The 27,645-nt window shown below is 45.0% G+C and overlaps 1 protein-coding gene across 1 annotated transcript; it reads right to left on the bottom strand.

The window, feature by feature from the left end:
- AHCY (adenosylhomocysteinase) lies at positions 1-26,395 on the bottom strand. The gene is made up of 10 exons (XM_032198298.1): positions 26,317-26,395; positions 24,476-24,666; positions 21,542-21,617; positions 18,759-18,911; positions 11,744-11,856; positions 10,690-10,897; positions 9,756-9,843; positions 8,769-8,886; positions 4,036-4,230; positions 1-987 (listed from the first exon to the last, which is right to left on the bottom strand). The coding sequence occupies exons 1-10, from the start codon at positions 26,342-26,344 to the stop codon at positions 856-858; spliced, it is 1,302 nt and encodes a 433-aa protein (XP_032054189.1). The 5' UTR covers positions 26,345-26,395; the 3' UTR covers positions 1-855.
- Between the last annotated feature and the right edge of the window lie 1,250 nt (positions 26,396-27,645).

The following is a 27,645-nucleotide window of genomic DNA, read 5'->3' as shown; positions in this document are numbered from 1 at the left end:
TCAGGCCACAGTCACATTTTTAATAAAAGCACTTTGAGTCAGTGACAAAAGATACAGCAGACATAATTCAGAAAATCAAGTTTGGGGTAGAAGTGTGCTGCTGGGGTTTTCATAGGATCAAACAAGATCCCTAAACCTAACCGTCCCCTCAGTGGTTTCTCAGCCATTCACGACACACTAGAAGGCTGCTAAAGTCACCCTTGCTTCACCCCTCCCAGAGTTGCTATGGAAGCAGGATAGAAGGTAATCTGACCAAAATCAGTGGAATAGATTAAGCCAGAAAACAACTCCTGTTCTAATTTGAGTAGATGATTATGTTGATACTATAGGAGGGAGACCAAGCAACCTACAAAAATACTCCTCCCTACCTCCCCCAGTTTCACAAATGCACATTTCGGCTATGGCACCTTTGTGGAGAGAAGCCTGATACAACTAGCCTCAAAACAGGACTTATTTAGTTTGAACAGGGCATGGCAGAACACATCTCTGTAGAAACTGTTCCCCATCTTATTGATTAGTCTACTCAATCAGGCAGCTAGCCACATGTTTGAAAAGAGTAGGCATTTTCATCTAGCATTCTTTTTGCCCTGCTCCTCTTACTGGGACACTAGAAGCCAATAAAAAGGAGCATAGGATCCTTTTCACTGTGACATTAGTGAAGTAACCAATTCTAATTCCAGGAGTCAGTGATCCTCTTTCACTAAGAAAACAAGCCCTGAAGCTCCCTTGATAGGGCGATGAGTTCTGCAGCACTGAGAGGAGGATGGAGAGGGGATTGTTCTTAGAATCCCAGCACACACTAGAGCTTTGGAAGGTTGTATCCCTGCACTTTGGTCTTTGGGTACTGCCACCTGCTCAGTATCTGTAGTGGTCTGGCTTGAATGGCCCATCCTTTGACAAGCCTAGATATTTGGCCTGCTTCTCACTCAGCTTCGTCAGCTTCACGCACAGTTTATCCAGATGAGCAGCAGCCACAGCTTCATCCAGCTGGAAAACAAAGCATCAAGAAAAGAACATTAGTAGCTTCAGTTCAGGAAGTCATGGCCAACAATGAGAAATGAATGCCTGAAGCCAATAGCAGCCCCAAGGGAGATTTAATGACTGTTCATCTGTGTCAGTCTGTTGAGCTCTTTTCCTGCCAACATTCAACTGCTTGAGTGCAGAGGCATCTAATCTTGAGCACAGAACCATTTTCAGACGCAGAAGCTCCAAGCTTAATTTGACTCCCTCAAAAGCCTAAGTGAGACAGACAACTATATATTAAAGCCCATTTCAACCCCACTTACACATTCATATCCACCAACATGTAAAGAACTGAGGTAAAACTATTCGAAGATAAGAATGTCCAGTTTGGTAGAATGGAAAAGCCCCAGTCATGTTTTGACCATAAAGACATCTGTACATTCTAGACTTAATATTTTAGAACCATTCTAATACTGACAAAATGCATTTCCTTTCTAGATACACCACCTTTGGGGTATGTGTGTTAAGAATATTCATTCAAGAAATCGTTCATTTAGCAATAATACTATTATATATTGTCATGGTCTTCATGAACAATAAAGCCAAAGTGGGCGAGTATATCATATTTTATACCCAACTTTGAGCTTTTCTTTATGCCAGAGGTGTCAGACAGACATGCGATTGAAAAACACGAGCAGAAATTGGAAGATAGTTAAGTACTACAAAGGAAGAGCAGAAGAGTCAGAATACAAGCAGTAACATAGAAAGCTTGCTACTATGTTAAACGGGAAGGCAGATCAGTAAAAGATATTCAGAGACAGAACAGCATTAAGAAGGGATCAGTGCTGCTGAGTTCATAAGATAGAAGGAAAAGTTTTAACATCATTTGTAACTCCTGCAATGTACAAGTACTCATTGATAAAGAAACACAAACAAGGTAAATCTAAATTCCAGCAGCAGAGAAAAGACTGGTATGGTATTACCTCCATGCTAATCAAATGGATGTGAAAGGTCACAACACATTTTGTCAAGAAAATCAGCAATCAAGAGACAGATCTTTAGCTTGTGTGAACAAGCACATCCTGAACAAGGGTGTGCTAACAAACCACTACTGTAAAGTAATCCCACTGCAATAATCAGGTAAGATGTCAAAAAGCTACATTTGAACAGAGTAATTCAGTGCAGCTCAACTTGTTCATAGTAACATGGAGCGGTTAAAACCTACTGAGAACCAGTGTAGCTGAAGATGTACAAACAAATAAAGACAATAAGTGAAATATTTAAAGAACATGGAAGTAAACCATGGAAGTTACAGAATGCTACATAAGAGCCAGGTTTTCTTCCTTTCTTGATATTCCTAACTGGAAGGACTGTACTTAAAATGGGAAACAAGTATTTAAAGTTTGTAGACCCTGCCAGTAAAAAAAAAAAAAAAACAAAAAACAGGAGGGTTAAAAATCAAATACATATCTGGCTGAATTGGAGTGCCATAACAAGATCTGATAGGTGCACTGCCAGCACTGTTACAACAGATTACACCTACTTGAAAAAGGAGCTGCTGCTGAGTTGCTGACATTTCCCATATCAGGTTCTCAGACTGCAGCAGAGAGAAGCTGTTTCACAGCTGCTTCAGCTTGTGGACTTCAAGATTTAGAGAAAGATAGACTGATATTCTTACCTACTGCACACTTAAAAATCAGGAAGCTGAGCATAAAAAAGGGCAGGCTTGGCACCGAGAATATAGATGCAACAGCTTGCCTAGATTTCCAGGAAAATACATTGCAGAAGTACATGCATGTTCCTAGCTAATCATCAAAGCAATAGTTTGCAGTCCAAGAAAATGCAACATTTGGCAGTTCTTAGATTTACATTTGGATCTCAAAGTTACTACACAGAACAAGGAAAAATACTAGCCGAAAAATTATCAAAGAAAGTTCTACCCATCTTTAGTTGGTTCTGACAAGATAGCTTTACTCACTTAAATTATTCATGGAGCACAGTTGGCAAAGATGATCATTTTGTCATAGTACATGAACCTAAACACATCATTGCCATATGCTTCACAAACATGCAACTATTTGTAAGCAACTGATCTGGGTGTTACTTCTCCTTTTCAGTTCAAGTACATGTATGATTACTAAAAACTGTTATTCAGGAAGAATATGAAGGCACATTTTATTAGCAACATTGGACTATCTCTTTTTGAGGGAATTGTCAATAAAACTTTTCCTCTGAAGATAATTATGTGTGTGAGAGCTTACTGACCAACTCATACATCGTATTTCTGGTACACTTTGTTTGATCATTAACAGACAGTTTTGGAAGCTTAAGACCCTCAGCAAATACTTCATATAGAAGCCCAAACACACACTTTATACTTCCCAGATGAGAAGTGTTTTCACATTAAGTCTCACACCCGGCTGCATTTCAAAGGCAGTGGGATTTAACTCTAGTATCTTTTTCAATGACCATCTCAAATTCTCAGGCTTGTTTTGGAAAATTAAAACCAGATTAGTCTTACAAAGGAATTTGCAAGTTATGGCATGACCCAGATTTCTCCAAGAACAAAGAACCCACAGATAAGTTTAAAGGGAAACACAAGGGAATTTGTGTCATGAATGCTTTGTGAAACTATTAGGATCAGATTGTGATAAGCTCTGCTCAGGTGCAAATGGGACCCAGGCTTGCTCTCAACCACAGTAAAAGAGACTTCTAGTTTTGCTCTAGCTTCAACCCTGCCTCACTAGACTTTGCTGTTGGATAGGCATGTGACAGCTTGCTGTGAATGCTGACATTCAGCAGAAGGAACATGTTAGCTGGGAAGAGCTTCCAGACTATCTTGAGGCAGCATAATGCTTCATCTCAGTTCTTCACAACCTCCTAGCCACAAAAAGCAGCCCACTTCAGACTAACAGGCTTAGTGTGACCAAAGTTAAGCACTTACTAATAGACAGAAGGTCTTTGTAACAACATTCAGTAGGAAAATGAACTCAAACACAAACAAAAATCTCTATTATCACATCTGAAGTTGGCTTCCTTATGAGCTTCCATCTTTCTGCTATTCTACCTCACCTTCTTTGGCAGGAAATGGACTCCAACAGAGTACTTGTCACTATTCGTCCACAGCTCAATCTGTGCCAGCACTTGGTTGGTGAAGGAGTTGCTCATAACAAAGCTAGGGTGACCCATGGCACAGCCCAAGTTGACCAGTCTGCCTTCTGCTAGCAGTATAATGTGACGGCCATTCCTCAATGTGTAGCGATCCACCTGGGTGGGAAAAAGCAAAAGCAGTTGTTAGAGGCAAAGGCACAGACAGCATTTTAACTCGCACAAAAACTTGGTGGGCTACCTTCCCGCATCAACAATTTAGCAATGGGCTTGGAATGTGGACTTCTATTAAAATTGAGACACCCCTCAATTCCCAGCCAGCATTCAAAGCCTGTAACTACCCTGGACTTCACACAACATGAATCTTGGCATCTGTTTCATGCCTAACCAGTTATCCGAATTTTTTCCTGATTCTTTCACAAGCATATCATCTCAGGTATCTGTGGTAGGGAGCACGCTGCCAGCAGTAACATATAATTGTGTACATGAATTACGTAACAGCATGGAGAGCCCAGAGAGGGTAAACCTCTGCGTCCAACAGTCCAGAAGATTTGCATCTAACACTGGTGGGGTAAGAGCCAGTTTGCTCAACCTGCTGAAATTACTCCCCAGTAAATCTTCCCACTTCAGTAAGGCAACTGATTGACAATCGAGACATGCACAGTTTGTCTCCTAGGTACAGGATGCTGTAGTTACCTACAAACTCTTTGGCACCAGATTCTAGGAGAGACTGCTCCTTGAAGTCCCTTGTGGTTTTACAGCTCATCTCCTGTGATGAGGCCAGGCCCATCTGAGAGCAAAACAGGTCCAGAGACATGATGCAAGAACATCTCCCCACTTATCAAGAGAGCAAGTCACATTGAACCTGTAGCTGTGAAGAGCTGGTATAATAAATGGCTACCCTAGATTTCTAGTACAACCTACCCACTTTTCTCTCAGAGAAAAGCACAGCCCTTTGTTCAGGCTGATTTCCAGGCTGTGCTAGGGACAACAGGACAGGCTGTGCTGGGGACAATCTAAAACCAGATTGCTGGTTTTAGCATGTACATAGACAGTAACTATAGCAAACAGAAGCCCTAAGTAAAATTCTTAATTTCTCCTGCTCAAGACCAATACAGCAAGGTAGATTTTATATTTTTTTTTTTTGACTGAGCAGTTTTATTTTTTTATGGATGTTGATTCTCCAAATGGACCACAAGAGGCAGCACCCAGTCCACCCCCAAAAATTCAACATGTACAATGAGAAGACTGTGGGATGGAATAATAAAACAAAGAAAGCAGCATGCTAAAAAAAAAAAAAAAAAAAAAAAAAACACATGAGAACTACAGCATTACGGCATTGCTGACAGTACATGCTGTTTACAGATTAAATGGCTAGGATTTACAGATTAAATTGAGGTTTGAATCTGGTGGTTTGCATGTCAAGATGTTGCATCCAGATATTGACCCAGCATACGCCCATACAGCTGCTGGCTTGCGTGTGGTATCATACACCTTTGGCAATCTGCTGACGTGACTGATTCAATCCACAGGGTAATGTAGAAAAATGCAAATTAGTTTTTGTATAGAAAGAAACGCAGAATAGTGGTTGTACCAGAGGTCTAAGTCAGTACTGTGAAAACAAGTCTCACCCATGGGCAGACACACCAGCCCACTTATAAGGTCAAGACGCTGCTAGACAAGTACAACTCAAGTTATCCAAGTGCTAAGTTCACCTCCATAGTTAAATGCACCCTCCTTTTCCCTGTCTGCATTTAGCTTACTCTGGACTTTCCAGCTGCTTTGCACTTCCCTCCAGACAATAACATACACATAAATGACTTATTTTCAAAGCAAAAGCTCATCATTCCTTGAGCTTTCCTTCCCCTCAAGAGCAAAGTTTGTGCTACATCTCAGTGTAATACCACAATGCAGGTGAGGGATACTGCACCCAGTGCAAGCACATTCAGAACAGCCTGCCAGCTTTTTAGGTATAAGCCTATTTCCTCCTTAGTTGTATTCTGAAGGCAACAGATGAGTCTTAGAATGGCACATTAAGACATCTTCCTATCCCAGAAAGGTTTCTTACGCCAGCTCACAACTCGTAAATGGGGACCACACGTTACTGAAAACTACAAGGTTGGATGCTTCCATAATCACCCTTTACCTCGAGCTGATGTCTAGCAACTATGTATTCAGCTCTGATATTAATTCTCAAGACCAAGAGACAGATTTCTTCATAGGAGGGTTTTGATCATGGATAGAGATTTTTGGTCTTGTCCTATATTCCCCTCCTTGCTACAGGATACAGAAAAAAGTTGCTACGTCTTAGTAAAAATTCATGTATACAGAGAGTTGGTACTTGGTATTATAAAAACACATGGGTCCCCTCACCTGATGCGGAGAAAATGTGATTCTAAGGTAAGCACAAGATATCACACCTTTAACACAGGACTGACCTCTGCTTGAAGTCCTGAAGTAGACAAGAGGACCAAAGTGCTCCTTTAACAAATTTGAGCAAAACTGAGAAGCCAGCAATGGCCTAACTGGCAGACCAGTGATTTCCTTCCCAGTCTCCAGCATAGGAATAATTCCATCCATTTCTTACAGTGACTTGGCACTGTTGCTCTGAAAAAGCTCCCAATGCATGCCGATGAATTCCCACGCAGCTGGTGAGGGAATTAAGTTGCCACCTTCCTGAGAGTTCATTTCTAAACCCAAAAGTACAACCTGTCTCCAGCAGTAAGCAGTAGATGGGTAAGGAAGAAGACAATTAACTTCAGCTAATTACTTTAGCTACTTTTAAATGTGCATGTTCATGTCCCTACGGCAACCCAGGCAGTGGCTTCTGTGTGAGCAGGTGCCTCCTTTGGGTCATTCTAAAACTCCTGCTTGCAACAGCAGTGGTTTACAGAAAGAGAGACTCAGGGTAGGAGGTAAATCTTCAGCATTAAACCATATGGACTACCTTGACCATAACTCCAGCCTTTTGAAAATAAAACATTTGTTTTTAACCAGATGCTTTTAATGTTTTTCATTCCTTGAACTACACTGCATCTTGTGTGCACTCAATACATTTGTAACAGGACCAACTCCTATAGATTACTGCTTCCTCCAACACTGACACTCAGATTTTCACATGGATTCGAAGAGCCACACTGAATGGGCTTGTGCAGGCAGCTTGTACATTATCACATTAACATCCATTTCTGCCTTTCATAATGCTTACAAACAGCTCCAGTTTTAAAACCTTTTAAAACCTGAGCTACCTGAAAGCAAACAGCATGCTACAAGCTCCTTTAGGACAAAACCTAGAGTGAAGTCAGCTCTACACTAAGGCCCTGGGCAAGAACAGACCTGAATATAGTGATAACTTGAGAGTATAACTTCATACCTAGTTCAGCCTATGTTTAGTATCGCAACAGCAAACATAATAGTATATGAAATAATATGACTTGTAGCTGCTTATTAAGAGTTTGATGTGGGTGGCCAATAAGCCACAGGGAAGTTACGAAAATTGGAAGAGCAGATTGAGATCTAAAACACACACTTAGATGTGGTTAAAAAAGTTAAAAACCTGTCCCAGAATGCTGCTATCAGCAACAATTTCCTCTTCAAAAGGTACACCAAGTTGGACAGAACCTGGTTTGCCTTATGTTCTCCCTCAACATTGTTGTTACAAAGTAATTTTGATATAATTTAGTTTTGTTTCTCTATTCCACGACAACTGAAAAGATGAAATTTTTTTTTAGATGCCTACTTCCCTGTGCGTCTACTGCCATGATTTGAAGTAAATACATACTGAGAATGAAAGCTGAGTGAGGATAAAATATCCTGCCTTTTCCACCCACGCTCAGACTTCTGGTCTCCACACGTTTCTAAAACAAAGCCACTGAGTCTGAAAGAGAAGTCTGAATTTGGCAGAGCTCCACATAGGCTTTCCTGAGGCATCAATTTCCAAACAAGAAGTGCTTTGAAAAGCAAGAGGTGTGATTTTTTTCAAACCTTGACAGAATCCCTAAAAGACATTCCCTTGAGATTCATTCTAGTATCAGCACCCTGTGTCAAGGCTTAGAGTGTTCTGGTGCAGGGCAGCTACATCAGTGAACAGCTTCCTTTGAGGAAATTCAGATCAGCCACTAGGCAATTCTTAAGCTCTGTTCCTAATAAATTCTATACAGTCTCTTAATAATCTTCTGTATTCATCATCTAGCTTGTTTCTGTTCTGTATTCATCACCTAGCTTGTTTTTTTAAAACTGAGTTATGACTTTGTTTTCATCTGGTGGCTATCAAGAAAACCCATTTCTATAGCTCGCTTAATACCCCACACATCAATACTGACCTCCAGTAAGGAACAAACTTGATGCAATTGCCTACATGACCAACATTAAGGCATAGGCTCCTGCTTGTCTAGGTAGTAGGAACATGTGAACAAAGAAGCATCCATACCAGGTGCCTATTGCCAGAGACCATGCTGTGCTCCAAGGCACTGGCTGGAACCAGTTGCTTTAATACCAACGCAAAAATATTATGCACAACTTGTCCCAAGTTATACAGGCAAGAGCAGATTAGAATTTGCATTCATATTAGCCCAGAACAACACTGCTTCCAAAAATAAAAGCTAGAAATGCAAAGAGAAGCAACTGGAAGAAGTGTCCCCCATTCTGGAAGCAGACTCTGACTTGCAATGGGCTATCTTCTGCAAGGTCTGTCTCACCTGAGGTTTAACATTCACCACCTCTACTGCATTTTCATTCAGCCACTTTGCATCAACTTCCACATCAAAATGACCGATATTACACACTATGGCATCATCCTTCATCTGCTCGAAGTGCCTGCAAAAAAAAAAAAGTGTTCCATTAAAAGTTAATAAAAAAAAAAAATCTTTCTCCAAAATCAGAAGATGCTCTGGTCCATAGCTTTACTCAGGAAGTGAAGAGTCCCTGGATCACTGCAGTTGATTCTCACAAACATGAGATACGTGGGTCAGGTAATCTTTTAGACGTGAAATCTACTAGAAAAAAAAACTTCAAGCCCCTAAGAAAGGACCCTTCCCTAGGATATGAGGTTATTAGAAAGAAAGTATTGTCCCAATATAGAAAGTAAAACTTTTTTTAATTGGTCAATACTAAAATACATGCAGTTATTCTGTTCTTTTCTACACAGAATAAATCTTTCTCAATAACTTTAAAGTTACCTGCAATTTCACATCTCTGGAGACTAATGGCTTTATCTCCTCCCATTTAATCTGACCTTGCACTACAACACATTGAAACCTTATGGCAAAGACAGGAATGAGTTTGTGAAGACTGGAGGGACTGTAAATTGAGATCTGAGAAGTGATAAAAACCAGCAGGGTATTTTATTGAGAACAGATTAGTTTCAAGTCTGTTGTGCACTCTCACAGATGGAATCACTTTTGATCTTTACCTACCTCCCCTTTTGTTCACATTTATCTAACAGAAAACTCAGACCTGCCCTTTCCTTTTCCAAAAGTCTATCTTTCCATCTACGCTTTTTGTTTCTCCAGCATTAGGTGCTGTAAGACAACAAGTGCAACTTGTCAACATCCAACAGAACTGAAAGACTGAAGTCCCAGCTTCTCATTAAATTAACGCTAACACTGTATTGCTGGCAAGTTATGACTGCGTAAAAGTCTAACTGCACCAGGATGTTTTTGCTACAGCAAGTGTCTAGATCATACCTGCCCTGAACAATGTCAGTGCATCCAGTGGTGGTAACAAAGATATTTCCTTCTTTGCAGGCCTCTTCCATAGTAGTAACTTCATAACCTGAAAAAAGAAGAAAGATTATCCCCCCTGCCCAACCACCAGATGTTTTTCAAAAATGGGCTACAATATTATGAGTAGAAAAGTATAGTATAAAGAACTATGAATAAAAGAAGTCTGTGCCTGGCCTACACAGGGTGCATGACAGTGACTGTACTTATCTTACTAAATACCAAGGTAGCACAAAAATCTCTCTCTCAGTATTTCTAGTGTAGATCTACGCATTCAGCATCCTGTGTCCATTGGTGTAGTGTCTGCCACAGCTATCAGACTGGATTCAGGGGCTTATGTTGGCCAAGGAAATGCACCCACATACCTGCTGGTTCTAATCCGTTATGAATGGAAACGGGATAAACTGGTACTAAGAACAGCTACATTAAGCACCCACAGAAGAGCCAGAGTACAGCTTCATGTTGGAAAAGTAGAGAGAACATGGCACTAGTCTAAAGAAACATCTAATGAAGGTAAGATCTTGTGTTTTACTGTGGTAATATTCTAGCAAAGTCTTAACCCACACTGGAGGTAGTTGCCCAAGTTGCAGAAAATCAAGTTATTCAAAACCAGATAGAGCATTATGAAATTGAGGACTTACCCCACAACGGTCTTTTTATTATTCACTATAAATACATCTTCAAGGCCTATACTAATGAGCTCCTTTGCAAGTTACAAAGGAAAAGATCCTCATGTCCTTAAATTAAGGAGTGAGTCACATCTACCTCTACAATATAGACAGGGCTGAAATCTACTGAAACTTCCTTGACCAGGTATCATTTAGTGCTCTACAATAACATAGACAGAACCAGTAGTAATTTCTACACCAGTAGAAATTTGTACACCTTCAGTTCTCACCTTCCATGGCTGCCTGCAGCGCGTTGATGGGATCAATCTCAGTGATGATGACTCTTGCTCCAAAGCTCCGCAAGGCCTGAGCGCAGCCTTTGCCCACATCACCATAACCTGCCACCACTGCTACTTTTCCAGCAATCATAACATCTGTAGCACGTTTGATACCGTCAATGAGGGACTCTCGGCAACCATAAAGGTTATCAAACTTGCTCTGAGGAATAAATTGGAGTAGTTTCAGAAAAGAACTGTCTGGAACTGAATAGAGCATGCTAACTCAGAAGAGATTTATTGACTAGATTTAAAAACATCTGGATGCATATGCCTCATGCACACCTGAAAATCCCACTATAATTCACGTGCATCCAAAAGCATCAGCACCCTTTAAATATCATTCCTGCATAACCCTCAATGCACCAGCATTTATCTTGGAAAGCAGAAATACAGCTAAGCAAGGGATAAATACCTCCTGCTCCATCCTTAGAAACTTTTGCTTGCAGAAATACGTCAGACAAACCAACCTTTACCAGTCACAAGCTCATCTAAGTCATTCACTTTCTTTTCCAGCTGTTACCTGCCACCCACATGTGGGCTTCAAGCAGGTGTTGACAAGTTCCTTGACATAGAATCTAACTGTAGCCCAGAGCCATAATTTCCAGGGTTGTTTTCATATTATTGAAATGCAAAAAAAAAAAAGCACGCCCTTAAAAAAAAAAAAAAGCCCTGGATGTTCTAAAAATGGGATATTTACAGTAGAATCAGTAGAATGTCACATTTGAAGGTGGTTAGGCACTGGTACAGGTTGCCCAGAGCAGCTGTGTTAACTGAATTAGATTGTCTTTAAGGTTCCTTCCGATCAAAATCATTCTGTGATTAGAGGCCACACAGGCTCCATATGCTAGAAAAGGATATATGCTGAAAATCAGCATATATATGCTGAGCATATATATGCTCAGTACCACATCAAGAAGAAAGCAAGAGAAAGAACACTTGTAGGGGAATTACATCCCAGCACCAAACCAGCCATCACAACACAGTAGAAGTGTTCTAACTGCATTACCTTGGTGACAGAGTCATTAACATTGATAGCTGGAACCTTCAGGGTCCCACTGGCCTTCATCTTGTACAAGTTGTGAACTCCAGTCGTTGTCTCTTCCGAAATACCTCTAATTCCTATGGGGAGAGTAAAATGATTCATCTTAGTTGGAGTTAACGCCCCTGCAAACCAACACATTCAATTGACAGAAGCAATTTCCACAGGCCTAGGTTATAAAACCCTTTGCAGGAAGCAGGGAAGAGATCAGAACCCTCATTTGGACCCTCCAATAGCAGCATGACGCTTCAAACAAGTTTCTAACAGGACAGTTAAAACAGCAAGACAATTTTTTTTTTTTTATTTATTTTTTAAATAGAAGGGATTGATTCTAGATCAGAGTCAGGAAAGAGACAGTTCTATTTTCTCACCATCTGAGCAAAGAACTCTTCTGCAAAGAGCAAGATGTTCACTTCAGTGATGTTTCTAAAGCCTAGCCCGGTCTTGCAAGATGGCTTGAAAGGAGGTGATACAGAGATAACTGCATTTAAATTTAAAGCACTTGGAACAAGAAAAATTCAATTTCTCAGTTCACCATTCCCAGTCCTCCTGTCGGTAATCAGCTCCGATTAAGCCCCCCAGATCCAGATGCTAGCTACATGAAAAATCATTTTCATAGGTACTACTACTACAACAGTCAAAAAAACACTGTTTCAAACATATCCTTCCTTGTTTGAAAACAGCCCAGGAGGTGGAGGCCAGAGACAAAGGGCTGTCTAGAAACACATACAACACAATACAACAGAACAAGATCTTGATATGACGTGAGCTGTCATTCAGTCAGTTTGCTCCAAAATAAATACAAAAGCCAAAGCAGTAAGTGTGCTCCCTGCTTTAAGTGCCCTGACTCTTCAGACCTTTTGTCAGCCTTGAGTTTTGTCCTGAACTGGCATAACCACATATGGTACTAATTCTAGCTATTTCTCCTCCCTACTGTATCAGTAATATCTCACTGCATGTAAATGCAATTAGTTGACTGGCAAATAAATGCAATTAGTTGACTGGCGGCTAGCAAACGTGATGCCCATCTACAAGAAGGGCCAGAGGACTGACCCTGGAAACTACAGGCCTGTCAGTTTGAACTCAGTGCCAGGGAAGCTCATGGAGCAGATTCTCTTGAGAGTCATCACGCGGCACTTGCAGGGCAAGCAGGCGATCAGGCCCAGTCAGCATGGGTTTATGAAAGGCAGGTCCTGCTTGACGAACCTGATCTCCTTCTATGACAAAGTGACGTAATGGGTGGACGAGGGAAAGGCTGTGGATGTGGTCTACCTTGACTTCAGCAAGGCTTTTGACACCATTTCCCACAGCATTCTCCTCAAGAAACTGGCTGCTCTTGGCTTGGACTGGTGCACACTTCATTGGGTTAGAAACTGGCTGGATAGCCGGGCCCAAAGAGTCGTGGTGAATGGAGCCAAGTCCAGTTGGAGGCCAGTCACTAGTGGCGTTCCCCAGGGCTCGGTGCTGGGGCCGGTCCTCTTTAATATCTTCATCAATGATCTGGATGAGGGCATCGAGTGCACCCGCAGTAAGTTTGCAGATGACACCAAGCTATGCGCATGTGTCGATCTGCTTGAGGGTAGGAAAGCTCTGCAGGAGGATCTGGATAGGCTGCACCGATGGGCTGAGGTCAACTGCATGAAGTTCAACAAGGCCAAGTGCCGGGTCCTGTACCTGGGGTGCAATAACCCCAAGCAGAGCTACAGGCTGGGAGATGAGTGGTTGGAGAGCTGCCAGGCAGAGAAGGACCTGGGAGTGATGGTGGATAGTCGGCTGAATATGAGCCAGCAGTGTGCTCAGGTGGCCAAGAAGGCCAACGGCATCCTGGCTTGTATCAGAAACAGTGTGACCAGCAGGGCTAGGGAGGTGATCGTCCCCCTGTACTTGGCTCTGGTGAGGCCGCACCTCGAGTACTGTGTTCAGTTTTGGGCCCCTCGCTTCAAGAAGGACATCAAGGTGCTCGAGCAAGTCCAGAGAAGGGCGACGAAGCTGGTGAGGGGCCTGGAGAACAAGTCCTACGAGGAGCGGCTGAGGGAGCTGGGCTTGTTCAGCCTGGAGAAGAGGAGGCTCAGGGGCGACCTTATCGCTCTCTATGGGTACCTCAAGGGAGGCTGTAGCGAGGTGGGGGTTGGCCTGTTCTCCCACGTGCCTGGTGACAGGATGAGGGGGAATGGGCTTAAGTTGAGCCAGGGGAGTTTTAGGTTAGATGTTAGGAAGAACTTCTTCACTGAAAGGGTTGTGAGGCATTGGAACAGGCTGCCCAGGGAAGTGGTGGAGTCACCATCCCTGGAAGTCTTCAAAAGACATTTGGATGTAGAGCTTAGGGATATGGTTTAGTGGGGACTGTTAGCATTAGGTCAGAGGTTGGACTCGATGATCTTGAGGTCTCTTCCAACCTAGAAATTCTGTGATTCTGTAAATTCTCTGTATGCTACATTGGGCAAGACCCCAATTACTGACAAAGCCTATCCACACAAAAAGCTACTCATTTTGTGACAATCAGAATAAATCTGAAACAAACCTATGCAGCCTAGCAGAATATCAGTAGTAGAGAATACGATAGCTATGTTCTTTAAGGTCTGGAAAGATACATAAGTCAATTATTCTGTAACTGTATGAAATTAGGGGAAAAATTAGGTATTAGGTGAAAGTAGAGGAACTCTTAAATCAGGCTGAAACCACCAACATGAGCAATATCCCTTGAAAGAGATCCAGGTTCACACTTGAAAGGGTGAGTGCGAACCACCAACAATCCCAAGCAAAATCCAGAAGTGTTTATGCAGTCTATTAATTTTGGGAATCAAAGCATCCAGACCTGGCCAAGCACAGCAGCACACCCAAGGGGTCTCCAGGCTCCAGGGAGGTTTCTCGTGGCCGCAAGAATGACCATGGTCTTATGTGCTCTGCAAGGGCACCCACGCTGTGCTGAGGGCAGGAGCCGCTGCCTTTGGCTCCAGCTCGAGCACATGTTTCAGGGCCCTGCATGCCCAAGGCACAGGTCCCCACAGGCTCTGTGAACGGGCTCCTGTGGCACAGGATGTAGGTGCTCAGCAACAACCCTCTGGTTTCACCTGCCTAGGTGAAATGAGAGCCCCTGGGGAGGCTGGTCTCTCCTCTGGCCATTAGCCCAAGGCCACCTGTGCCAATAGGGCTGCAAGGGAAGAAGGGAGAACCCCAAACTCAGAGCTGAGTTAAGTGAGAAACACTAAATCCCTTGAAGTCATCTCCAAAGTCTCCCAGCCTCCCCCTCAGGAAGGGAGGCTCGCTGTGTGCCCCAGCCCAGGCCACTGCCACCTCACACAGCACCCCTGGCAGCCGGGCCCTGCCCACCCTCCGCAGACCAACGCCGCCCCCTAGCACCCCCCCCACCGAGTCAGGCCCTGGGGATGCTGCCCCCCAGTGTCACTGCTGTGGCACACCGTTAATGGAAAACGTTCATTGATTGATCTTCCAACATCTTTGCTCCCTTATACAGGGCACACAGATGCTGATTTCTGTTCAAAATCCTCCTCAAAACCTGCTGCAACACGACCTAAGCCCAGATGAGCCATGCAAACCAAGAACCCCAGCAACTTTGGTTGTGTATACACCAGGTATGATTCAAAGCTGTTTTCAAACTGGGATTTTTACAGAGCAACAGATGTCTTGATAGAGTCTAACAGACAGCCTCCAGGCCTCCCTGTCACTTCCCAGCCACCAGTTATTAGCAGCGGTGCTGTCACAAAGAGAAATGGGAGACCAGCACCTCTAGAAGGAACTATAGCTCTGTTAGGTCAGTGGTCCCCACTGCTCTACCATCACACACCTCAGACAGCCATCAAGTACCACACTTCACTTCATTACCTGCAGAGAGAGTAAATTCAGGTTTCAGCACATTGAGGGCAGGGAGGGGACAGGACAGTCTGAAGAATGTTGTCTGTTGCACAACAAAATACAGCATCTATAGCAAGTCTTTCTAAAGCAGCATTTTCCCCAAAGGAACAATTTCCCAGTGCAACTGACTAGATCAAGGATAATCTCTCCCTTCTGAAGGAAATCCTTGGGATTTGATGGCAGAAACGTCGAATTCAAACCTGCTCTTTCTTCTGTCCCATCTGCTAAAGACAAGCTTAGCAGACTGTCTTTAAAACTGTGCTAAGTGAACCCCTTGTTAACTATCTCAGCAGCTTCCCTTCCCTGAAGGCCACCTGCCTGCTGTCCCCAGGTGGCACACAGAGCTGATCTAAGCCACCCTCAAATTCCGCCAAATGAAACACTTAGTTTTAATGCCTGAGTGCCTTCAGAACAGAGAAGTGCCTACAGCAAAGAAAAAGTTGAAGTAAAATAAAGAAGCCTCGCTGAACATTCAGGCCTGCTCTGCTCTCCTGTATTTCCTACCAGATCATTGAGCTCTAACAGATCACAAGTCATCCCATCTTCTCAGTCTTTTCTGAGCCTTTTGCAGAGATGCCACAGATGACCTCTGCACAAGTTCAAATGACGACCTTCTTTGGTTCTGAATTTTTACCCCCTCTTACCTTTACCTATCTTGGTTTTAAGAGCATTTAGCTTAGTGGAACAAGAATATAGTACAAAGGCCATTCTGCCCTCTAATGGCAGCTGTGAACAGGGGCAAGGAAATGCTCCACAAGCTTTACCACACAGCTGTTCAACACAGCTGCTAGCTGAAGTAGACTTGAATGAATCACAGAGCCCTATTTTCAACTGCTCACAGCACACCAGGACTAAGCTAATTTCTGTATTTATTAGACATAGCTGAAGCATGGAAGACAGACAGTTCCCTCTAAAATTAGGTCAGGAAGCTTGTCCAGCCTTCAAATAGCAAATGATGCACTCAGCTCAGCTCCACAAGCAGTTCTGCTCAATTCTCAGCTTTCCTTATGTTTCCAGGGGAGAACAGCATGCTGCAACATCATCAGCGCTCACAATCCAGCCCTGCCAACTACTGTGCATGCTCTAATGCAACTGTCATTCTACCTCCATTCCCAATGAGGCCATTAAAATATGACAATTCATTTTCAATGACCTTTGAAAATCACCACAAGCCTTTAGCATTTATTAGCCTCTTATCCTCAAGGCATGAGAAAAATAGATGCTGCACAGTGTTTTTTTAAGCAATGCTTGCAACAAAGGGCTAAGCACAAATCTTTAATGCAACCAAGGCTCTCTACTCAGTGGGTCCCATTCTCAAAGTTTTGCTGCTTCTGAGGAGCATTGGACTGGGTGGTAAAACACACCATGTTCTGTTGCCTTCTATAGAAATGAGTCTTAACTTACTGAACTACCGCGAGGAGGCTTCTCAGCTACAAGCAGTGCAGACAGTATATGTGTTTTAGTGAGGGAAACACTGATAGGTATGATATTCTGTCTAGACCCTTTAAAAACCCAGCTGAAGAGCCACTCAAATTGGGAAGCAACCCCAGGCAGTAGGGATGTTTTATCAATGGCAGACCATAGATGGTTGCCAAGCAGGGAGACAGCCACTGCCCTGCTGCAACATATCATACTGGTCCCTTGCACAACAGGAACACAAGACAAGTGATGGCACAAAGGGGCAGATAACAGAAGGTTGGTGGTGTGAAAGGAGCTCGATGCAAACACCCTTAGGAAGAGAGACACAAATTGAGGTGTTTGTTACAGGTATGTGGCAGGGGAACAACCCCACTAAACAGAATCAGAAAACACATTTTGGGCTTATCACAATGCCGGAGGTGTGACTAGTTGTGGTATCCTTCAGCATTAAACAGCAGAAAAGCAAACTGTCATGAATTTCAGGCAGAGGCAACCTAGAAAGCAAAAGAGACCTTTGATGGAAGAGAGGGGATCCCAGGACAGCTGAGCAAACACCAGTGAAAGTCTTGCATTAATTCAAAAAACACCAAGATGTTCACTGCTGAAGAATTACTAATGTGAGGTTCAGGGTCAAGGAGAAAGCAAGGCTTGTCTCACAGATGCAACTTCCTCTCTTCTCTTCCTTGTACCCCTTCCTAACACAAGCGCACAGATGGCAAGTAGACCCAGCCTCCTTCCTTCCCACAGCCCTGTGCCCTGACTTCTGATTTTTCCCTGTTCAGGCAGCACAAGGCTCAATAATGTTGATCCAGCAAACTTTACAGCAACCCCACCTCCAAGGACCAAGAATGAACAGCAGCATACCCAAAGGTATCAGTTTAGTTTCTGCTCCATATTCTCATCCATCTCCACACATCCTAGGTCAAACACATCCTTTGGACCGCAGATGGGCCTCTGTGCTTTGCAGCAGCACATGATAGACACTGGCAGAGCAAAGAAGCTGTCATACTTGTCTAGCACAGATGAGCCTGCTACTGCAAGTCATGTCAAATTCCCTTCAGATAAGTCATTTTACAGTAACACATGCTAGCCACACTATACACTGATGTTTTCAGTTTTACTATCTTATACCAGAGGTAGTAAAATCAACAAAAGAGTACCAAACCTGACTCTGTCAGCATCTTAGCTGACATAAATTGGATGAGTTAATGACTTGTACTTTATACACTGTAGAAAATTGCTCCCTTTCCAAGAAAAGCTACAGGTTGTCACGAGTTCACCTAGAGATGCGCTAAGAGGATAGGGAACAAAAGAACATTAATGACAAAAAACATGTATTAATTGCTAGCTGACATTAACCAACTCTAAAACACAGCCCATTTCCAGGAAGCTTTTGGCCAGGCAGCAGCACCAGTTGTCACTCAGATAATGGATACAGCAAACAATAGCCAGAAGAATAGGTTAATGTAGTATAAATACTACAAAGCAAAGATGGAAACAACAGTTCCTGCAGGTAAGAGATTCTGGTTTTTTTTGACTGTACACAACTTTCATGGACACATCCATAGCCTGCTGGCACATGCATTTGCATCATCCCTCCACCCCTTTTACACAGGCAGGTAATTCCCAGAGAAAAAACACCTAAATGGCCTCCCAGATAGAACAATGCCTGACAAAAACTGCAAGTTACCTTTCAAGAGCTGTGGGTATTTAGTATGAACGAGGTTGGTAAGATCTCCACCATCATCCAAAATCATGTTGAGGGGCTGCCCATCCTTGAAGTAAAGAGTCTGTTCAATGCACCACAAATACTCCTCGTCGGTCTCCCCTTTCCAAGCAAAAACTACAAAGGAACAAACACACAATTAGACAGTTTCTTATTCGCTGTGTAATAAGGCATGTAAATAAAGATTTCATCAGCAGCATTCAGTAGCAGAGCCAACAGAGAAATTATCTGTGCCTGCAGGCCAGAAGAGACATTTGCATTGGAAAAAAAAAAAAAATCAGAATGGAGAAGTAAAATTGATTTGCCTTATGTTCCAGGCCACAAATTTCATCAAAACTGAGGCTGCACTGTTCCCCTCATTCTTCTGCATTAAGAGGGAAAAAGCAAAGCAAACTAAAGCAGACTCATACCCACAATGCCCCCACTTCCTCCCTTAATTCACTGTTACCAGGAATTCAAAATATCCAGTGGATATATTGATGCCAGGTCCTGCACTTCAGCCACAACAACCCCATGTAGTGCTACAGGCTTGGGGCAGAGTGACTCGAAAGCCATGCAGAGGAAAAGGATTTGGGGGTGCTGACTGATGCTCACCTGAACATGAGCTGGGAGCGTGCCCAGGTGGCCAAGAAGGCCAACGGTATCCTGGCTTGTGTCAGGAATAGTGCAGCCAGCAAGAGCTGGGAGGTGATCGTCCCCTGTATTCTCTTCTGGTGAGGCTGCACCTCAAGTGCTGTGTTCAGTTTTGGGCCACTCACTACAAGGACACCAAGGCCCTGGAGCATGCCCAGAGCAGGGCTACAAAGCTGGTGAAGGGCCTGGGACATAAGTCCTGTGAGGAGCGGCTGAGGGAACTGGGATTGTGTGGTCTGGAGAAGAGGAGGCTCAGGGAGACCTCATTGCTCTCTGCAACCGCCTGAAAGAAAGCTGTGGGGAGCTGGGGGTCAGCCTCTTCTCACAGGTAACCAGTGATAGGACCAGAGGGAATGGCCTCAAGCTGTGCCAGGGGAGGCTCAGGTTAGAAACAGACATTTCTTCTCAGAAAGACCAGTCGGGCACTGGGACTGCCCATGGAGGTGGTAGAGTCACCATCCCTGGGGGTGTTCAAGGAGAGGTTGGACGTGGTGCTTGGGGACATGGCTTAGTGGGTGCCATTGGTAGCAAGGCAGTGGTTGGACCAGATGACCCCGAAGGTCTTTTCCAACCTTAACGATTCTATGATACAAATAAAAAACACAGCTACAGCATTCTATAGCACAGCAGAAAAGAGGCTCCAGACTTTAGCATGAGCAAAGTACCAAAACAAAGACAACAAACTCTCCAGCAAATTTGAGTTTAAATTCTTGTCTTTAGCACAGTGCTAAAATTCAAGCTGCCGTGATTCCCTTATTCTTATAAAGGTGCATTTCTAGACCAGTACATCTACCACTATGTTTCAACAACTAACATGTTATATCTAGCAGTACCTTTGCCTTTCCAGGCATTTGTACCTGTTTCATGTTATACTCAAGCTCCAGTGATAACGAGCTACTCAAATGTATTAGGCATGATTTATATACCCCAACATTGAACACCTGCTAAATTGCCATGTTTTCCAATGTTTAGACCGAAAACTTCAGCTCTGAGCCACAAGGAGCCAATCCTACAACTGACCCTTCTGCAGAAATGTGCATTAGTATCTCTTATTTTATACAAAGGTTCGGCATTCCTCCAAGGCCTCATAAATTCAGTATGTGAAGTGTAATATTAACAAAGAGCAAGTTCCACCAAGCAAGAATACCAAGGGCACAGGTCAAAAGCTTAAACAAACACTCCATCTATAAACTGCTCTTCAGCTGAAGCTTTGAGTGTTGAAAGCAGTGAGGGAGGCAATATCTTTAATATCATATCTGGAAAGTCTTCATTCATCCTTCGACATCACACACCAGCAACAGGCAGGAGCTGATGCCTGCAGCTAGTAATGTCACAGAAGCCGATAAAAGCTTTCTTCTGTTGCCTTAAAATGCACCACAGCTGAGGAAAGACTTGTGACAACAGCTAATTATAACAGTAATGAAGGACACCTCCCAAGGCAGAGAACCAGGCTGCCAGAAAACAGATTTAGCTTCTGCCAACACCCAGGCTCAGACCATGTACTCCCAGCAGACAGAGCCATGAGGATTGTATGTCCTTAAGCTGAGTAACATGGCAAACAGCTTAATGTATTTATACTGATCTGCAAGGAATTGCTAACTACTGGAAGATGACAGTAATAAAACAGCATTTTGATAGAACACTGCAGGGATATTGGTCTGCAGTACAACTGGCCTGGGTTTAGCCTTAAAATGTCTTGAGTATTGACCCTGCTACCGTAATAGGGCACATGGCAGTAAATATTCCTTCCCCAACCCCTGTTAGAACCAAGCTTGCTGGAAACCACCAAACACCCGTATCACAACTACACACCAGTGTCTAATTGTCCATCCCATTTAATCATCTTACTGACCAAGCTTAAAGCTGGTTAACATACAGCCCAGCTCTTCTGCAGTCTGCCACCAGATCAGCCGTTGTCAGGAGTGCTAGACTGTCTGATGCAATTCAGCTAGAATCAAACGTCCCGCTTTGTAACAATTACTGGCTTTGATAAGCTGTTTCTATCCCAAAGCTTATTCAGAAGAGCTTGATTTGTACACAGTTCGATTTAGCTAGAACAGACTGTATACTATATCCCAGTTCATCAGAGCCAAATTAGGACATAGAAAACTTACCAGGGATACCAGCTTTTGCAATAGCAGCTGCAGCATGGTCCTGAGTAGAGAAAATGTTGCAGCTTGACCATTGTACCTGGAAAACAACTCAAGTTTTATTTGCTGAACAAAGTTCTGAGATATCAGGAACTCTATATCCAGACACAAAAGAGAACAAAAGCAGAAAAGCATATTAGTACAAATCCCTGCCTAAGTAGCTCTGCAAAAGTTAAGATGAAAACTAAGTATTTGGCTAGGACAGGGAGAATAATGACATTTGGGGGGATAACATAATGGAGCTTTAGCTGTGCTGCATATTCAGACATCTACTTATGAGCACTTGTGCCAGACAGCCAAAGCACGCATTCAGCTACAGATCTTCAGGAAGTGCAACAGTATGGTGGGTTTAGAAAGTCTGGGTCTGTAAGTTCAAATTTTCAGAACAGCCTTATAGCAAGTGTCCAGCAAGGGATAGCCACGCAGCAGCACACCTGCTGGCACTCAGGAAAGTCAGAAACGCAGCTGAAACACTACAGTCCATCAGCAGGCATTCTCTGAGGTTATGCTCACCCAACTCCCACTCTGTGCCGCAGTCATGGAAGTTTTCCCAGTGAGCTAAGCATTTTCCACAGATTTCTTAACTAGGCTCAGGCACCTAGAAGAGCAACAGCACATCGCTGAGTTGCATTGAAAAGAACTTGCACACCTACTGCAGCTCCCCAGTGGTGGCTCCCAGGTCCCCAGTGTGACCTGAGAGACATGTTGGAGCTCTTGCTCTGTTCCCTACTGGGCTGACCAGCAGGTAGGTATCTGCATGCTTATTTACAGCAGACTTTAAGGAAAGAGGAAAATCAGGTACAACCCTTCAACCTGATTTCAGATATTCATCCCATTGCATCAAGAATCAACACTTCAAACTAAGGGTTGCAGTAGCATACTCTGTTTTCTTCCATCTGAGCCTTTAAAACCAACACTTAAGCATTGGTAACAACACTATCAATCTAGGGAAAAAATGATCCAGGAAGAGCACAGAAAAGCTGAATTCAGAGTTAAGCACTACACCTCCTCACCTGTGTTTTTCTGATCTCCCTCCGTATCAGCATAGTTGACATTAGAACGTGTCATGAAGTTCAAAGCATACTGAATACCTGCATACCATCTACACTGGAAGCACTTGATACAAGCCACTTTTCAACTCTGCATCCTCAGATCTGTAATGCCAGTTTGTGGTAATGGCATAGACCCAAGAATTACTGGTGTACTTGATGGGCTCAGAGCCTAATACTTACATTGCACTGGTTATGAAGAGCACGTATTGCAATTACATAACATTAGAACTTATGTACACTGAGGGCACAAAGTATTTACTCTTTGTAAGCTTAACCACAAAAAGGGATACCAAGATCACTACAGCTACAGCCTCACTGTGTAGGGTATAGTTTCATTGTAGTTTCTCTCTTTCCTCCCAAGCACTGAAACTCCAGTAGAACAGATAAACCAGGGCTGAAACCAAACTCAAGGCAAAGTCTAAACTCACATGCAGGCATCAGGACAAGAAAGGAACTCACAATCAACACAATCAATCATCAAGCTGACATAACAACACATATCTTAGAGGCACAACCCTAATTTACACTTAGAGGAATCAAATCTTTGTAGGTACCTCTCTGAATGACTTGGATGAATGCCATATGACACTGATTTTGAGCTGCACTCAGACTAAAGCAGTTTAGCAATATTTAAGCAAGCACACAGCTGCTGCCTAGGCCAGCCATACTGGGAAACAGCAACAAACAGGAGCAGCAAGGAGCTTCATAAAGTTCAGCTGCTACCACTTGCTTTTAAATCCTGTAAAGGGACAAAAGTTTCAGTTCATAGGAGTTGAAATAAAGCCAGGACTGGAACTCGTCAAAGCTCTACTTCAGGGCTGTGCTATTTGCAACAACTCTGACCTGGCAGAAGACAACCCTAACACACATTCAGTCCTGGCACTCTATCTAGATCTATCCCCCTGACTTTTTGAGGAAATGCTTTAGCTATTATAGAGAACTTCTACCAGTGCTTTTTGGTCAGCGTGACAACACTCATTTCCTCTAACCATTTCCAGAGGTGTACTCCCAGGAAGGGGATTCCATACAGGGCATCTCTGGGCAGCCAGGTTGCAGGCAGCTACGATTCAGGAAAAAGGAATTTCAGATCACATCCCGTGCTTTACATAATTCATCATCAAGCTCCAGCCGGTTCCCTGATCAGCTCACAAGCTACCTGGATTGTGCCAATCTTGGACTCCATTCTGCAAGACAGGCACAGGGCATGATGCAGCAAAGAGCTTAGAGGTATCTGAGTCTTTAACACAGACCAGGGTAACTGGTTCACAGTCACCCAGTGAATTTGAAGTCAGTAGGGTCTCCATCCTCCATCACTGAACCATGCTGCCCCTCTGGTGTTTTTTGCACAGCTCAAGGGCTATCAGGAGCTCTCAGACCGCTTCATTAGTTTTTGCTGACTTTGACGGCACAGGGTAGTTCATAATGCAGGCTAATCTGCACTGGAGGCAGTCACTAGAGATTCAGCATTAGCAGCATACCAGCAACAGCACTGCATGCCTGAACAAAACATGACCACATGGGAGCAGCTTTTGGCACCACTCCTCACAGTGCTGTGTACACTGCTGAGGGAGCTGCTGAAGCCACTGACCCAGCCCAAAACAGACACTTGTGAAGATGCTGCCTGTCCGGAGGGAAGACACACATCACATCCCAGGGGTGTGCACATTACAGGTTTTTGCTTAAGGAAAGAAGAGATAATCCACCCTTCCTTAGACTGCAGCACAGTCTCTTCCCAAAAAGGACAGAAATTTGCAAGGATCCCCTACAGTAAGTACATAAATCAAAGCAGTGCCCCAGGCAGAGTGTTACCTAAGAGCATACTGACAGAGAATCTCAGACACTTTACCTCAGCTCCCAGCTTTATAAGGGTCTCTATGAGAACTGCTGTCTGCACGGTCATATGAAGGCAACCGGCGATACGTGCACCTTTCAGCGGCTTTGATGCAGCATACATCTCCCGCATCTTCATCAGCCCTGGCATCTCATTTTCGGCAATCTCAATGGCCTTGCGACCCCAGTCTGCAAGGCTGATGTCAGCTGCAAGAGAAGGACAGGTGTCAGAGCTGAAATAGCTGAGGCCTTGGTATCTCTTCACACACTTGTGGATAGGAAACAGCTGCAACAGCTGAACTGAACACCAAGCAGCAGCTTAGACACAGAGCTGAGGGAAAAACAGGCCCTATCCCAGTTATTCCCTGCTGTTGCACTATGGTATGCAGGCTTTCAAACAAGTTTAGATCAAACAGTCCTAAAATAGCAGTGCTCCTGTACAGGCACATTAACCAACTGCGACCTATTGCTCAGGAATCCTGGGGCCCATTCATTCATTACACTCCATCTTTAAGCACCCATTCCTGCAGATACTGTCCGAGGGACTGTCACTTCCCAGAGATTTACTTTCACAGACTTGCACACGTGCAGGGACTGCCTGTACAGTAACAGCTTCTGCACGTAAGAACGGACACAGAGTACTGTGCTCCCTGCCAAGGGTTCCAGGGGCTGAGCCCCACCCAGCTCCCCCCATTTAGGAGGGAGCTGCAGGGCTCCCACCTTGACTCTACAGAGATAATTACTGAAGCATCATTCATCACAGCTCTGCAAAGAAAGGTTTCCAGCAGTCTAGCTTGGCGTTGAAAATACTGCACCTGCAGTACAAGTGTGACTCCAGCCTCACCTACAAGAGCAAGGGCCAAACTGCTAACACCTAGGTGCTCTACCCTGCAGCATCATCCAATGCTAAAAGGCCCTGACTTTTTTTTATTATTATTATTTAATCTCTTCCAGAGATTTCGGGAGCTTACCGTTTCATTACAAACATGGTCAGCTATATTTCATTCAACTACCTAGTGAACACCAGCCCTGGAGAGCATTCAGGAACACCAAGCCAGAGCGCCCAGGTTCATACTGACGAGCTGGTTGCGTTTTATTCCAGAATGAAGCCCAGGGGCCATCAAAGCTCTAGGGCCTGGACATTACAGCAACCAGGTCTGAAAAAAACTAGCAAACGGATAGGAGTTAAAATGATGATGACAGGGGTGGGCAGGGGCTTTCTTTAATCTCACCCATCTTAAAAGCTCAGCTGTCTTACAAGGGGGTGCGTAAGGAACCTCCTGGAGTATTTTAGGCTTGTAGCTCTTGCATTCTTTCCTCCAAGGCAAGTTGCTGTTATGAACCAGAACCTTATGGACTAATGGTTCTGGTTTTAATTTAATCTTCAAAGACCTCAAAACTCTATAGAAAAGCGTGTGTTTTTTTTTTTGTTTGTTTGCTTGCATTGGTTACCGTCGGTGCCATTTACATGAAGGTCCAAGATCTCAAACCCACCCCCCTAAAATCGCTGGGGGGCAGGAAGACAGGCCCCAGATTTAGAGGCACTTCCCCGCCCGGGGTGCTCGGTGAAGGGCTCCCGGAGGGGAGGCGAAGCCGCCGCAGGGCTGGGAGGGGGGGCCCCGGAACACGGGCACACGGACACCGCCTCGAGCTGCCCCGCACCACGCCGCGGCGGCTCGGGGCGCCCCCTGAGGGCTCCCCCGCTCCTCCCCGCTGCCGTTCGGCCGCGCAGCCCCTTCCCAGGCTCCGATTACCGCCGAGCTCTCCCCGCCCCGGCCCTCTCCATCTTCCCTCGGCAGCCGCATCCAGCCGCAGCCCCGGGCCGGCGGAGCCCCCCGCCGCCCCCCGGCCACTCACCCACTTTGTAGGGCAGCTTGTCCGACATGCTGCCGGGCACCGCGGCCGCCGGAAGAGGAGGCAGCAGCGGCCGCCCGCCCGCTTTAAGCAGAGGCGGCGCCGCCGTGTGGGTGCGCGGGGCGGGGCCGCTCCGGCTCCTGTGCGCCGGGGAAGCGGCCCCGGAGGGCTCTGCCTGAGCCCCGGGCCCGGTGCCCGGTGATGGCTGGGGCGGCCCGGCCCGGCCACCGGGCAGCGCCAGGAGCGGCCTTGGAGCGCCCCGGGCCCAGAGCAGGCCTCAAAGCAGAGCTGGCCGCGGAGCCGCTGTGGGCGCAGCGCGGGCTGTGCTCCCCGGCAGGCTGCCCCCCTGAAATCACCACACGGTCACCTCCCTGGCCCTGCTGGCTGCACTATTCCTGACACAAGCCAGGATGCCCTGTCCCTCCTGGCCACCTGGCTCTGCTGAGGCGAGCAGCAGTCAGCACCCCCAGATCCTTTTCCTCTGCACAACTTTCCAGCCACGCTGCCCCAAGCCTGTAGTGCTGCATGGGGTTGTTGTGCCCCAAGTGCAGGGCACAGCACCGAGCCTTGTTGAACCTCATCCCGTTGGCCTCTGCCCATCCTGTCCAGGTCCCTCTGCAGGGCCTTCCTACCCTCTGACACATCAAAACTTCCCCCCAGCTTGGTGTCATCTGCAAACTTACTGAGGTTGCACTCAGTTCCCTCATGCAAGTCATCAATAAAGATATTAAAGAGGATGGGCCCCAACACCAGCTCCTGGGGAACACCACTGGTGACCAGCTGGATGTCACTCCGTTCACCACCACTCTCTGGGCCCAGCTTCCCAGCCAGTTATACCCAGCACAGAGTGTACCTGTCCAAGCCATGGGCTGCCAGCTTCTCCAGGAAAATGCTGTGGGAGACCGTGTCAAAGACCTTGCTGAAATCTAGGCAGATACGTCAACAGGCTTTCCCTCATCCACCAGGCGGGTCACCCAGTCATAGAAAGAGATGAGTTTGGTCAGGCAGGACTTGCCTCTCATGAACCCATGCTGACTGGGCCTGATTCCCCGGTGGTCCCGCATACATTATGTGATTGCATTTAAGATGATCTGTTCCATCACCCTTCCTGGCACCGAAGTCAGGCTGACAGGCTTGTAGTTCCTTGGATCCTCCGTATGACCCTTCTTATAGATGGGCATCACGTTAGCAAGCCTCCACCATAACTGCTGATAGACGATGGAGAGTGGCCCAGCAATCACATTTGCCAACTCCCTCAGCACCCTCAGGTGGATCCCATCTGGCCCCATGGACTTGTGACAGTCCAGGTGGAGCAGCAGGTCTCAACTGTTT

This window comes from Aythya fuligula, chromosome 16 (assembly GCF_009819795.1).
Source record: "Aythya fuligula isolate bAytFul2 chromosome 16, bAytFul2.pri, whole genome shotgun sequence".
Classification (NCBI taxonomy): domain Eukaryota; kingdom Metazoa; phylum Chordata; class Aves; order Anseriformes; family Anatidae; genus Aythya; species Aythya fuligula.
Note: the sequence above shows the minus strand (reverse complement) of the source record. Positions and strands in the feature narration are given on the sequence as shown.